At 38.1% G+C, this 14,334-nt stretch overlaps 3 protein-coding genes across 5 annotated transcripts; all 3 read right to left on the bottom strand.

Moving 5' to 3' along the window:
- Nucleotides 1–759: 759 nt before the first annotated feature.
- Nucleotides 760–1,595, bottom strand: LOC121053075 (probable pectate lyase 3). The gene is made up of 2 exons (XM_040519433.1): nt 1,326–1,595; nt 760–1,226 (listed from the first exon to the last, which is right to left on the bottom strand). The coding sequence occupies exons 1-2, from the start codon at nt 1,526–1,528 to the stop codon at nt 1,196–1,198; spliced, it is 234 nt and encodes a 77-aa protein (XP_040375367.1). The 5' UTR covers nt 1,529–1,595; the 3' UTR covers nt 760–1,195.
- Nucleotides 1,596–2,334: 739 nt separating this feature from the next.
- LOC112165343 (F-box/kelch-repeat protein At3g06240) lies at nt 2,335–4,948 on the bottom strand. 2 transcript variants are annotated; one of them, XR_002922788.2, is made up of 2 exons: nt 3,643–4,948; nt 2,335–2,684 (listed from the first exon to the last, which is right to left on the bottom strand). XR_002922788.2 is itself a non-coding variant. In XM_024301839.2 (2 exons), the coding sequence occupies exon 1, from the start codon at nt 4,665–4,667 to the stop codon at nt 3,744–3,746; it is 924 nt and encodes a 307-aa protein (XP_024157607.1). In that variant the 5' UTR covers nt 4,668–4,947; the 3' UTR covers nt 2,335–2,684; nt 3,731–3,743. The 2 variants fall into 2 exon arrangements, 1 of the variants encoding a protein (XP_024157607.1); XM_024301839.2 differs by having other exon boundaries at nt 3,731–4,947.
- A 4,932-nt stretch (nt 4,949–9,880) lies between these two features.
- On the bottom strand, nt 9,881–12,668 carry LOC112165341 (F-box/kelch-repeat protein At3g06240). 2 transcript variants are annotated; one of them, XM_024301835.2, is made up of 3 exons: nt 11,538–12,668; nt 11,370–11,428; nt 9,881–10,242 (listed from the first exon to the last, which is right to left on the bottom strand). In XM_024301835.2, the coding sequence occupies exons 1-2, from the start codon at nt 12,514–12,516 to the stop codon at nt 11,418–11,420; spliced, it is 990 nt and encodes a 329-aa protein (XP_024157603.1). In that variant the 5' UTR covers nt 12,517–12,668; the 3' UTR covers nt 9,881–10,242; nt 11,370–11,417. The 2 variants fall into 2 exon arrangements, with proteins under 2 accessions (XP_024157603.1, XP_024157602.1); XM_024301834.2 differs by having other exon boundaries at nt 11,370–12,666.
- Between the last annotated feature and the right edge of the window lie 1,666 nt (nt 12,669–14,334).

The following is a 14,334-nucleotide window of genomic DNA, read 5'->3' as shown; positions in this document are numbered from 1 at the left end:
TAGTTCGGTTTGGTTCTCTAATATATTTACTAACGATTTTTACCAGTTCGGTTCATAATATTTGCACCTGGTTGGGTTTCGGTTTCTTTCTTCTGCAGTTCGGTAGAACCAAATGAAATGTGCCTGTATATGAGTGGTAGTCTGGTAGATTACACGAAGCCTAAAATAGACTTGACCACAAGCAATCATCGCACCCTTTATAAGCCAAGCACGAATAGAATGTTTCATTTCTTTTTAGTTTAAAATCCTAAAATCAGCCTCTTCTCTCAAGTCTCAAGTCTCTCAAGTCTCTCATCTCTCAAACGAAGAACAAAGAAACCAGACTAGGACTACGCGAGCCTCGAGAATCTTGCTCCTTTGTGGCGACTGGTTCCTGTAGGGTCTCTCTCTCTCTCCCCCCTCTTTTCAGAGGGGTTGGAGTATTAGGTCAACGAGTTTTGACATTTGGGCCTTGTTTTTGGGGTGGTCATGGCCTTGTTACCGGTAGGGGAGAGGTACCGGTCGGTAGGTAGTTCTGGTGAATCTACCGTATTGGGCTTGTGCAATGGAGTAATGTGACAAGTGTAAGCTCAGCCAGTGTGGCTCGAATCAAGGAGCTTGGTTCTCCAGGCTCAGCCAACAACCACAACGCTAGTTACATACTTAATTTTTGTTTAACTGCATTGCAATATTAGCTCACTCAAAAAAAATTTGCTAGCTCATCCAACTTTGGATATAAAATTTGGAAGAATTCCGATACAGAATAGGTCATGAAGAACATTGAATAAGATCTTATCGTAACTGATACATTAGAAGGTTTTCCTTGGCAAGGTTTAAACAAGACCATCAATCCATCATTAGTTGCCTCATCTGTACCTAATTTCTTTCTCGTTAAAATCGAGAAAGAAATCCAAAAAGAAAGAACTTTAGATACGATTATGAGGCCATAAACTTTTTTCTTTAATTAGCCAAACAAATGAAACAATGATTGTCTCCCTGAACTGCAAAACTTCATCGATCGTCAATCAGTTGTAGCAGAAGAGATAAAAGATTGAGCAAGCTAGGAAACCGAAACAGAAAGATTGATCGTTAAGAATACAAAGGAATTTCAAACTACAAATGCAGCAACTGACGCTAACAGATCTATCTTATATAGTTAAGTGCATCACTGAAGGCCATGATTTCATTTCTTTACATGTTTCACCAGCCTGCTCCTTCAATGATGCTTATCTTGCTCTGATACAAGCCTGCATTCATGTCGAAAACATACCAATCAATTGTACTTATTTTATCGATCACAATGTTATAAATATAGGGCTTTGGGATAACAAAATATTTAGACATACTGGCCAACGTTAGTATTCAATTCCTCGGTCACTTGCTCCGGATGTGGATTAACAGATTGCTGGGCTACATTCTGAGCATCGGCTTCACGTTTTTTCCAGTAGGCATCTTCGACCGGACCAGGTTCAGCGCTGACAATTACAGCTATGAACGACAATAGAAACAAGAAGAGAAAGATTAATGAGTTAATTCTTTTTGCTGCCATTGTTTCGAAGATTTCTTCCTTTTTGGGAGGATGAACCAGTACATATGATCAGGAGGCTTTAAATGATAAAGGCTGCTTAGTTATAAGGGTCTGAAAACATGTGGAGAAGATAAAAGAGATGTACATATATGTGGCGGGAAGTCTGGAGAACCACTAGAAGAGACAGTTGACAGTTAAAAGCGGCCTCACCGTAACGGTGATTGCTTTTACCTCGAGTTGTTTTAAAATAGAATTGAATAGCCATGTGCGGCGGCGAAATTTTGGGGGCAGAAGTTAGTTGACAAACTGAATACCGACCGGAGGCCGATGCAGTTTAGTCGACAGAATTTGTTGAAAAAAAAATTGAAAATAATCAATGATAACGAAATTTCGTCGGCAATTATAAACAGTAGAGATGAAATCTCATCGGGGCAAAAATTGTTTTCACAAAAAATTGAATACTCACTTTTGGGGCACCAATGTGCTAGAGTTACTAAACAAACAAAAAGAAAAAAAAAATTTTAATACCCATTAATAGAAGATCTACTATTTCACTTGCACCGTCGATGCACACAAGAATTTTTTTTTTTTTTAATTGAATGACCATCTTTACCAACGATATGAAGGTCTCCTACTTCATTCCCATCTGACCTGTTCTTTTGGTAGTTATCAGCAGTTCCAATATGCATAATCATTATGAGAAGAACGTTGTTCAACTAGAAAAGGCAGAAGGATTAAGCCAATAGATGTTGAAAGAGATGGTGTTAGCTTGTTGTTAGTACATTCATCATTCATTCTGCAGATAAGGGAAGTTAAAAATCAGACTCTCATCCAAAACATTTGCATTTCCACACTGTATGTCTCAGTTCATTTCCATTTGTATCAAACATTCCTCTTCCAGAAGTCAAAAAGTACTGCATTAGATCAGGTTCTGGGTTGAGAAATCAAACACAAAGCTCTACTTAAACACCCAAATTATAGTTTATTACAAAAACACAAAGTTTATACATATGATAAGGACACATAGCTCTGAGAACTTCAGCTACTTGAGGAATGACAGCTCAGCTAGTCAATCTGCTAGGATCTTTGAATTTGTTTTCAAGCGAAGGAAACGCATGCCTCTACATCCAGACTCCCACCTTGACCTTATACTGGGTTGCTTGGCTTCTTGATCTCTCTGTTTACCAAAACACCAAGTGTCATGCATATCTATAGTAATAGTAATCACCAAGCATTTAACTCATTCAACAAGAAAATCATAACTTAAGGAAAGTAATATCCTTGTCTCGAGCCTAATACCATGAAAATTACAAAAAATACAAATCAAGCTTACATGGTCACTTCACTCGGGGGGAAAAAAAAGGATGGAAAGGTTAAAGGCTTTAGGTTGTAAATCCGATTCACCCAAACATGCCCTAAGAAAAGACAATAGGCAATTGGGCATAACAAAAGTGATTTCACCATAAACAGTTCAGGGCTGGATCTTTTGACTTTTGTGAGAGTAAGACAGACTGAAAACTTTTTCCATTCTGAATTATTTCAGAAGTGAGATTAGGTACAGGAATGAGTATCCATTAGCCAACATGATTAGAAGCACTAAAATTTCCAATTCCAGTAGCACTAAAATAACATATAGCAGAAAGATTTATAATTCACACGTAACTTGTAAAAATAAAATTGCTCCAACAGCACTTAACTAGAAACTGAAACAATACTTGCAGGCTTACAGTCAGCTATCAACGATATTTAGATTCCCAAAACTTATTCATTTCAACCAAATAGTAGAAATATGATTGAACACTTAACTTAGTTCTTCAATCCTATTATCCTAGCGTATAAAAGTGGGAAAAAAAATGAAAAAGGAAAACAAGAATAGTCCCACCAAGACAGAAGCTGAAGAAAGTGGTTAACCCACAATTTAGTAAAGGCACAGGCAAATGACACAGGGTAGTAGTGACTGAAAAAGTTGTTAGATTCAGCTGGGAACAACACTAAATATAGCCTGTGGGGCTTCAGAAATATCAGCTTATCGGTTACATTCCATAGTAAAATTCTCAATGCACAAGTTGAGCACAACCATCAAAATAATCAAATGACATTGAAATTTTGTAGTATACAGAGTTACATTAAATTACTTGCAAATGTAATCTACCATGATGCTGCTTTAGACGCATTGCACAAGGAACAATCATACTAGACCGAGAAAGCAAAGAAAAGACTCACCACAACGGCGACTTCAGATGTCTATAACACTGCCAGTTACTGGTGAAACTAAAGTCTCTCTGTAAACTAAAGCTCCACAATTCAATTCATGAATCTTGGTAACATTCTTGAATGTGTTTTCCTTTGGATCATATAACACCAAGAAACCTGTACTCCCATTGTTAACCAAAAGTTCTCCGCTCTCTAGAATACAAATAGGCCACAAGCAGACGTGTCCGTACTCTCTAGGAATAGCCCTTGCAGAAAACTTTATAACTTGAGTCCAAGATTGCTTGACCCCATACTCCTTCATCAACCATATTGCGTTAAGACCATCGTGGCCAACATTAGACACACAAAGACAATTTCCATGGATCATCATACCTTGAAAGCAAGCATCATCATAGGGTAATGGAATCATCTGATGAAACTTGTCCTCCACCAAATTAAAAGACAAAATTGTTTGGCGATTCTGTGCCAACCAGTGCAAAGCTCCATTAAAAAACAACCCCCGACCTGAGATGTTAAGAGCATTGATAATGGGGAGCACCTTCCATGAACTCGTTTTCAGAGTGAAAACCTGAATGGAATTTTCTTTAGTCCCCACTATTAGCTTGTAATCATCAGTAGCAGAATCATAACCAAACCCACCATTGCAACAACTAAGTGGATTAAAAAGGGGCAATGGAGTTCTTGGTAACACCTTGGAGTATCCAGTACATGGATTCCATAAGATAAAGTCGACTCCTTCAACGAAAATACATATTAAACCATTGCAACTACCAAAAATAATTTTATAGCAATTGGAGTAGCCCGCCAACATTACCGGAAGACCAAGCTCTCTGTTGGCAAAATAACCATCCCTATGATCCTTCAAATCCTTCAATGCCTCGTGGTCTAGACATTGCGGAGGGTCCATCGAATAAAGGAGCCTGGAGCTGTTCTCCGTGATGCCCATCTCTGCGTACCTCAAGTGCTTCTTAGTCAAGTAAGGATCGGAGATCAGAGAATTCCACCACTTGGATACGCTCACCGGAATCGCATCACAGATTTTACCGGTAGCCTCGCCAGAATCTCTGAAATGATTTCGCCGTCGTCGAACTCGGCGTGAGCTCGCTTACAGACGCCGCCCTCCTCCGCCGCCATGTTGAATCACCTAAACCCTATTCAAATTGGGATTTCTGAGAGGCGATAAAGGATTCAATCCTTTAATACTTGACAAAAGAAGAAAAAAAAACAGAGAGAGGAAGCTGACGCGTGGCTAAGAACCACATTCTACGTCATTCTAATAGTTAGAATTGGTGATGGGCCCTTCTTGAATTGGTGATGGGTCTATTGGTTTTAGTTTTTTACTATAGTCAGGCAGATTTTTTATTTTGGTTCTTTTGCTATTGTAGGCTTGTAGTGAGTATGTTTAGCTTTTTATATATTTTAACAGCTGCATCAGACTCTTAAGTGACTCTTCACTATAATTTTTAGCTATCTCACTCATAAATATAGAGAATAAGATGAGACTCTCTATAATTTAAAATATTCATTTTGAGTTATTTTATGTAATTTATAAATAGAAAAAAAATGCAAACAATGTATTTACCTTTGGCTAGGCCTCATCATTTTCCCCGCGGATCAAGTGGGCCGATGGAGCCCCACGGGCTCAAAGCTCGGCCCGGCCCTCATAAAAATCTGCAATAGGCTCGGCCCGGTGGGTAGAGGGCTGGGCTTGGTTTAGGGGTTTGAAACTCGGCACGGCCATAGGCCTGGCCCTCCAAAAGCTCGTAAAACCCCTCCAGGCTGTTAGCCAAATAGTCACCCTCAAGTATAAGGAGTACAAGTAATAGTATAGGAATTTAAGAAATGTTGTCGAACCCACGAGGAGTGGATTCCTTTCACTAGCTAGGGTGTTAACTTAAGGAGATTTAGAATATGCAAATATACAATCACAAACCTAAATTCACAAGGAAATTTAGGCTCATGGTGAGTATGTGCATTATAGTGGTAGTGAAATTGTTTGTTGGATATAGTGGTGAACCAAATTAAATTAAATGCTCAAATGTAAACTAAACTACTCTAAACTAAACTGGTAATATAATGGATGAAGTTAGGGGTTGGATTGTCTACTACTGACCTCCCATGCAAGTATTGAAGTTCAAATACAAGTGATGCTATTTTAATTTTCCAATTACCCTCTTTGCATCCGGATAAGACTACAAAGGCTTAAACTCCTTTAATGTTATCAATTCCAACCGGATAAGTCTATAATTAACTACCTAAGAACAATTCTTATTACGGGTTAAGTCTCAATTCATTGTTCTTTAGATGCATAAAGCTTTGAGTTTAGATAATCATGTAAGCAAACCAATCCTAGATCTAGGTGATTTTAACTCACAACCTTCATATGTACATAGAGGATGCTATCAATGCTCAAGGTTAACCACTCACTAAACATTTTTTTTCATGAGATGACAAATACAACACATTCAAAGTAGTTAAGTTTGAATGGATGCATTCATTTCTTAAATTAGCATATGAAGATGAAAATCACAAATAACATCAAATGTCAATTAAAACATCAATTCATACAAGTTTGGCTAGGGCTTTCAACCCTAGCCCCAACAAAGTAACTACTCACTCATAATCATACAAATTAGCAACAAATCTATACAGTACATCAAGGTAAATCAAAGAGTTAAGGAAAGAATGAACTAGTTGAAGCTTAACAAATCAATGGCTAGCTCATCATTTGTTTTCCTCCTTCAATGCTCCTTGAATCTTCCTTTATGGTGGAATGGATGGATGATAAGCTTCTTGATGGTGATGATGAATGGAATGGTGATGAAAATATGATGCTCCTTTGGCCAACTTTGAGTGGCAGTGATGGAGGAGTGGTTGATGTGATGGAGTTTTTGGTAGTGGAATATGGTAATTGTGGTGGTGGTGATGGAGGAGATGGAGTGGTAATGGGAGTATGGTTTTTAAGGATTTGGATTTTGGGAGGTGGATATAGAGGTTTTATGAAGGAGATGAAGAGAGAAAGAATATGAAATGGGGTGGAATGAGTGGTGCCTTAGAGTGTAATGAAGGGATGCTTATATAGAAAAGAGAGAGAGATGAGTAAAATGATGAATAGAAGCAAAATGGAGCAGCTCAAGCATTGAAAGAAGCATGGAGGTGGAGTATGAGAGTGGTAATAGATCCTAAAAACAAGGGAAAGAGGTATGGAAGAGATGGAGTAAAAAGAGGGAAGTAATGTTGAGTTATAAGAGTGTAGAGTAGAAAAGATGACTTAGGGAAAGAGAGAAGAAGCTGCTCTCTTTATTGTGCATGGGAAATATGAAAATGAAGAGTGTTGGGGTGATTTTGGATCACCAAAGTCAATGTGACAACCAAAGGAGATAAGGTGCATAGGGATGCCTATTATCCAAAGGATAATTTTATAGACTAATCTTGCCATAATCTTGTAGGAATATTTTAGGGCTCTCCTTTATAATTGCAGCATCATAGACCTTCCAAAAATGCACAAGAAATCCTTCCAAAGAAGGTTCTAGGCCAAACTGCCATGTTTTGACTTTGTTTTCTGCTTCTGAAGCTTCCTTCAATTGAATCTCCACCGAGGCTTCGGAATTGGCCTTCGACTTCTTCATACCAAATATTCCTTGATAAGTGTAGATCATCCTAGTAAAATTTCAGAGCTTATTTCACCTTGGTTTGGCTAGAAAATCTGCCGGAATCCTTACAGGTCCGGTTTTGCCTTTTTTGTCTTTTAGTCAGAAACTTGGACTGATCTTTTGAAGGCCTTACACTCTGAACTAGCTCTTGAATTCTTCATAAGAAATGATCCTTAGGATGTCTAGAATGGATCTAGAAATTTTCAACTAATTTGAAGTTCGTTTGGTCAGGCTTCCGTCCCTCCTTTCTTGTCTAGCTCGCTTTCTCCTAGCCGGAGTAGGAAAATGTGCTGAGATTAACTTTTTAGTGCATTTCCATACTTCTCCACCATTTCCTAGCATGATAAGGAAAACATAATAAATATTTATAAATAAACACAAAGGTTAAGCAAAAGCACAAGATTAGGGGAATAATGGAATTGGATTAGTCAACATTAAATTGGACTTTAGAACAAGTAATTTCTATGTTTTAGGGCACAAATATGTATATGAATTATGATCCAACATAGGCCAGGCTTGAAAAAGCCAGTAAATTAATTTAATTAGCTTAATTTTATTTACTTTACACTTCCATAAATTGTTAAAAATAGCTCGGGTGTCCAAAATAATCAAAGAAAAATTTCAAGGACTCGTCATGTAGTGCATGTTATTATTGAAGCCGAAGCCTCTTATCCGCGGTCGTCACGCCATCGGTCAACCAAGAAGACATATAAGTGACGACAGTTGACCAATTCGATCGGATTCGAAAATATGGTGAAATTGGCTAAATTTTTTACCACACTCATAATTTATTGTAATAATCTCATCCAACGGTTGGTTTTCCCATTTTCTTTGAATTGATAGAGGTTTCCCTTTAGAGTGTATGATATATAAATATAGGTTTATAAAAGTAAATAAGTTTGACCTAGTTGATCGAATTCGAAACGAGAACCAAATTGGCTGGATTTTTTACAACCACCATAAAACATTACAATCTCTCCATCGAGCGGTTGGTTTCTCCAAATTCATTTTCCACATCATGGTTGCTTTAGAATGAACCTCAATAATTTAAATGCAATGTATAAGTCATATAACTTTAGAAGGCAAATTGGTATAAGCCAACGTCTTTGTAATTAAAATTGAAATTTTTATCTTATGTCCACGCACATCCATAGATGAAATATTTACAAACGTGATGTGAAAAAATAAGCACGTTTCGCGATCGTCACGCCATCGGTCAACTAAGAAGATATACAAGTGACAACTGTTGACTAATTCGATCGGATTCGAAAATATGGTGAAATTAGCTAAACTTTTTACTGCACTCACAATTTATTGTAATAATCTCATCCAACGGTCAGTTTTCCTATTTTCTTTGAATTGATAGAGGTTGCTCTTTGGAGTGTATGATATATAAATATAGGTTTATAAAAAATTAGTATATTTAAAGATATATTTATAAATAAAACCCGCAAGGCCCAGCCGGAAAAAGCCTTCAAGGTCCAGCCCGAAAAAGCCCGCGAGGTCGACTTTATATGGATGGGCTTGGATCTTGCGATTTACAATAAAGTTCGACCCGGCCCTTTATTACTTTAAAATGTAATAAGGCTTGGCACGCTGATGAGGCCTACCTTTGGCGCACTAGTAACTTTGGTATTTCAAATTTAAAAAATATCACATTGGTACCTGATGTTCTTACCCTGACTCAACGTAACTGAAACTATTAACTCTGTTACGGCATCTGACATGTGGTATATATTTAAGGGCAATTTTGTCCCTTCTAGGGATCTAGATTCTCTGCTATAGTTTTAGGTTCTATGATCTGCTATACTTCGCATAGGGTGCTGCCACGTTACCAAATTCTTTCACCTAACACCCTCTATTTTTTCTCTATAACTACTCCCCATTCTCCCTGAAACTGGAAAAAAAATTCCAGGCATCCTCATATTCATATTCTCTTTGCCATAACTAATTGAAACCAAAGGAGGAGGAGATGATGGAGGTGCAGAGGGGGAGGAGTCTTTTTTTTATTTTTTATTTTTTTTTATTGCTTGAGATCACACGGGGATCCCAACGGTTTCTTAGGCCTAAAGACTAATCTGTGCGCAAGGGATCATGTCAAAACGCTTCCTCCTCTTAGCCACCAAGAATAGATTGGGATTTAAACTCCAATTAGCAACATCGGCGGGATTCGAACCCAAGTGTGGGGGTTTCACATTTGGAGGCTCTTACCAACTCGACCATCTGTGGTGGTTGAGAGAGGAGAGTCTTGAGAGTCTTGAGAGTAGAGCTCATGTGGGTTGGAGAAGAACGAAACGACGAGGCAGAGCATCGTTTTGGAATTGATCTTGAGGGAACAGCAGTGAATTGGGGTTGGGAAAGGTTGGGGCTTTGGGTGTAAAGGTTGAGGCTTTGGGGATTAAAGAAGAGAGAGCGAGTCTACTGGGAGTAAGAACGAGTTTTGGAGGGAACGGGTGGAGAGGTGAACGAGCATTTTGGAGAAGATGATTATGAAAAAAGAGAGGCCTGATCGACCAACTTTCTTTCTGGGTTTCAAATCCATAACTGAGACTTCTTCAAAGCTCTACTTAAACACCCAAATTATAATTTATTACAACAACACAAAGTTTATACGTCATAAACACCCAAATTATAGTTTATTACAACACAAAGTTTATACGTCATAAACACCCAAATTATAGTTTATTACAACACAAAGTTTATACGTCATAAGGACACATAGGCTCTGAGAACTCCAGCTAGTTGAGGAATAACAGCTACTCAATCTGCAAGGATCTTTGAATTTGTTTTCAAGTGAAGGAAATGCATGCCTCTACATCCAGACTCCCACCTTGACTTTATACTGGGTTGTTTGGCTTCTTGATTTCTCTGTTTACCAAAATACCAAGTGTCATGCATATCTATAGCAATGGTAATCACCAAGCATTTAACTCATTCAAAAAGAAAATCATAACTTATGGAAAGAACTGTCCTTGTCTCGAGCCTAATACCATGAGAACCACAAACAAAACAAATCAAGCTGACATGATAACTTCAGTCAGGGAAAAAACAAAAGGATGGCCGGTGAGAAGATGGGCGTATGTGTGTTTAACATAAGAATTGCTGGAATGGTTAAAGGCTCTAGGTTGTAAATCTGATTCACCCAAACATGCCCTAAGAAAAGACAATAGGCAATTGGGCATAACAAAAGTGATTTCACCATAACCAGTTCAGGGCTGAATCTTTTGACTTTTGTGAGAGTGAGACACCAAACCTCAAACTATCTTACAGACTGAAAAGTGAGATTAGGTACAGGAATGAGTATCCATTGACCAACATGATCAGAAGCACTTAAATTTCCAATTCCAGTAGCACTAAAATAACAGATAGATGAAAGATTTATAACTCACACGAAACTTGTAAAAATAAAATTGCTCCTACAGCACTTAATTGGAAACTGAAACCATACTTACAGGCTTACAGTCAGCCATCAACGATATTTAGATTCCCAAAATTTATTCATTTAAACCAAATAGTAGAAAGATGATTGAATACTTAACTTAGTTTTTCAATCCTATTATCCTTCCGTATAAAAGTGAAAAGAAAAAATGAAAAAGGAAAACAAGAATAGTCCCACCAAGATGGAAGCTGAAGAAAGTGGTTACGCCACAATTTGGCAAATGACACTAATGCATGACACAGGGTAGTAGCAATCTAAAATGTTGTTAGATTCAGCTGGGACAACCATATCCATATAGTTCTTCAGTACTAAATAACTGGTGGTTGGTTTTTGCTTTCTAGGCAGCCTGTGTGGCTTCAGAAATATCAGCTAATCAGTTACATTCCGTAGTAAATCTCTCAATGCATAACCATCAAAATAATCAAATGGCATTGAAATTTTGTAGTATCAAGAGTTACATTAAATTACTTGCATATGTGATCTACCATTATGCTGCTTTAGACGCATTGCACAAGGAACAATCATACTAGACCAAGAAAGCAAAGAAAAGACTCACCACAACCGCGACTTCAGATGTCTACAACACTGCCGGTTACTGGTGAAACTAAAGTCTCTCTGTAAACAAAAGCTCCACAATTCAATTCATTATGAGTCTTGGTAACATTCTTGAATGTATTTTCCTTTGGATCATATAACACCAAGAAACCTGCACGAAAATCATTACCTACAAGTTCTCCATTCTCTAGAATACAAAGAGGCTGCAAGAACAGGAGTCTGTACTCTTTAGGAATTTCGCTTTTAGAACACCTAATAACTTGAGTCCAAGATTGCTTCACCCCATATTCCTTCATCAACCATATTGTGCTAACACCAGCCCGCCCAACTAAGAAATTAAACACACACAGACAATTTCTAAGAATCGTCATACCATGAAGGCCGCCATCATCATCATCATAGGGTAATGGAATCATCTCATGAAACTTCTCCTCCGCCAAATCAAAAGACAAAATTGTTCGGCTATTCCCTCGATTTGGCTCAACCCTCGTTAACCAGTGCAAAGCTCCATTCAAAAAGAAGCCCCGACCTGAGATGCTAAGAGCATTGGTAATGGGGAGCACCTTCCATGAACTCGTTTTTAGAGCGAAAACCTGAATGGTAATTTCTTCGCACATTTTAGTCCCCACTAATACCTTGTAATCATCATTAGCAGAATCATAACCAAACCCACAAAAAGCGTGCCGATTGAAAACAGGCAATGGAGTTCTCGGTAACAGCTTGGAGTATCTAGTACATGGATTCCACAAGATAAAGTCGTCCCCTTGGACGGAAAAACATACTAAGCCATTGCAACAACCAACAATACTTTTATAACGATTGGAAAACTCCGGGATCATTACCGGAAGATCAAGCTCTCTGTTGGCAAAATAACCATCCCTGTGATCCTTCAAATCCTTCAATGCTTCGTGGTCTAGGGATTGTGGAGGGTCCATTGAATAAAGGAGCCTGGAGCTGTTCTCGGTGATGCCCATTTCTGCGTACCTGAAGTGCTTCTTAGTGAAGTAGGGATCGGAGATCAGAGCATTCCACGACTTGGATACGCACCGGAATCGCATCACAGATTTGACCGGTAGCCTCGCCAGAATCTCTGAAATGATTTCGCCGTCGTCGAACTCGGTGTGAGCTACGCTGCCGTCCTCCGCCATGTCAAATTCATAAACCCTAAATCCCAATTTGCTGAATATAAGGATTCCTTGACAAAAAGAGAGAGATTAGAATTGGTGTTGGGCAATGGGCCTATTGGGTTGCCATACAAGACAATATAAGTAGTTGGGTGCTCATGTAACATTTTCTTTGGGTATCCCGGTCCACTGAATGAGCCACTGGGATCTTGAGTTGTTTTCAAATTATCTATAATCTAAAGGGCGTCAACTGTTCATTCGCGTCGCAATGTTCATTCGAGTCCGAAGTAAATGACGCTTTTGCCCTTAATTTTTTCTTAAATTACATCTCTGCCATTCAGTCTGTTATAAGCACCCGCCTACAGTAGAATGCTAGAACTCCAGAAGGTTCAGGTGTTTTCGCTCTATCGCTTCTCCTTATCAACTTGACAGTGGTCCAGATATTTAGCTACCCTAATCCCTCAGACCCAAGTCAAAATCCACATCAAAACCCAAAAATCACTACCAAAAAAGAGGAACAGAGCAAGAGAGTTGTGAGCAACAAGAACAGTGTTGACGCCATAGCTTCCAAAACAGAGCCGACCCAGAAGCTGGTCTTCTCAGACGAGTACAAAGCCACCATCTTTGCTGCAGAACCAAGCTTAGAAGCACAGCCAACAATGCAAAAATCTCGGAGGTGATAGATGGTGCGATCTGGATTTGATGATTTGTGTTTCTTTCTTTTGGTATTGTATCCAGTAGTCTGCGTGTTGAGTAATTGGGAGCATCGCAAAAGCTTGGTGAGATTTCGATTTGGTAGAATCAATATCAACAGAGTTTAAGCTGATTTCCTTGAATTTTTTATGTGCTTTTTCAGTTTTGTGGTTGTTATAATCGGCGTTTGTTTCTTTTTGTTTTGTATTCAGTGTTTTGCGTTTTGATTGGATCCAGTTTGTGATGAGACGATTGGGTTTAGAACAAGTAGAACAGGTGTGGTATTTGATTGTGTTCGTGTTTCTTTAATTGATTAGTTGATAATTGTGTGTGTACTGAGGTTATCAAGGTCAGTCACTGAGATCAACACTGATAAAATTATATGGTGAGAAACTATAGTATGGTATTTTATCCAAGTGATACAAAGCAGGAAAAAAAAAAAAGACTGAAATAAAATTAGAGTTTTATGTAAGCTGCTCTTTCAGCTTCTCTCTTCTTTTCTGAGCCTAAACTTGAACTTCCTAATATCCATGATGTTATAGTACTACTTTTCCTTTTGTTTTTTCTTTTTCTTTTTTTAAGCAGTAAAATGGAGGTGGAAGACTGGAAGTTGTACATATTATATATTAATTTAAGGATTAATTGCATGGAACTAGATTCCTAGAAGTAGTCGGAAAGGCTTAAAGCTTCCCAGTTTTTATTATACATATCGTAACCATTCCCACATGCAAAGGGATGATCCATTATGCCTTGAGAAAGTAGGCATCAACCTTTTTATTGAGAATGATGACAAAGTCCAGATACTTATTTAGTTTTGATTGAGTATTTTTTTTTTTTTTCAATTTTATGTATCTCTGATTTCTAGAAACTTTGAAATTGGAGACCTTTAGTCCACTTTCAGAATCCCAGCAACCAAAAGAAGCGTTAGTTTTTTCCTAACCAAATATTAATTGGAATGGAACAACTGAACCAGGAATTGATATTGCTTTAGCAAGGTTTGTAGTCCTTTAGACTTAAAAATTGATTTTAGAACTTAACACTGGAAAGTTTGTTATTCTAAGTAAAAATCCACATGGGTTTACAATATATTAGACTTATTCTACATCAAGGTTCCACTATTTGAATTAGATACTCCCCTCCCACTCCTGT

The sequence above is a fragment of the Rosa chinensis genome, chromosome 5, assembly GCF_002994745.2.
Source record: "Rosa chinensis cultivar Old Blush chromosome 5, RchiOBHm-V2, whole genome shotgun sequence".
Taxonomy (NCBI): domain Eukaryota; kingdom Viridiplantae; phylum Streptophyta; class Magnoliopsida; order Rosales; family Rosaceae; genus Rosa; species Rosa chinensis.
The sequence above is the reverse complement of the archived record's forward strand: the minus strand, read 5'-3'. Positions and strand labels throughout refer to the sequence as shown.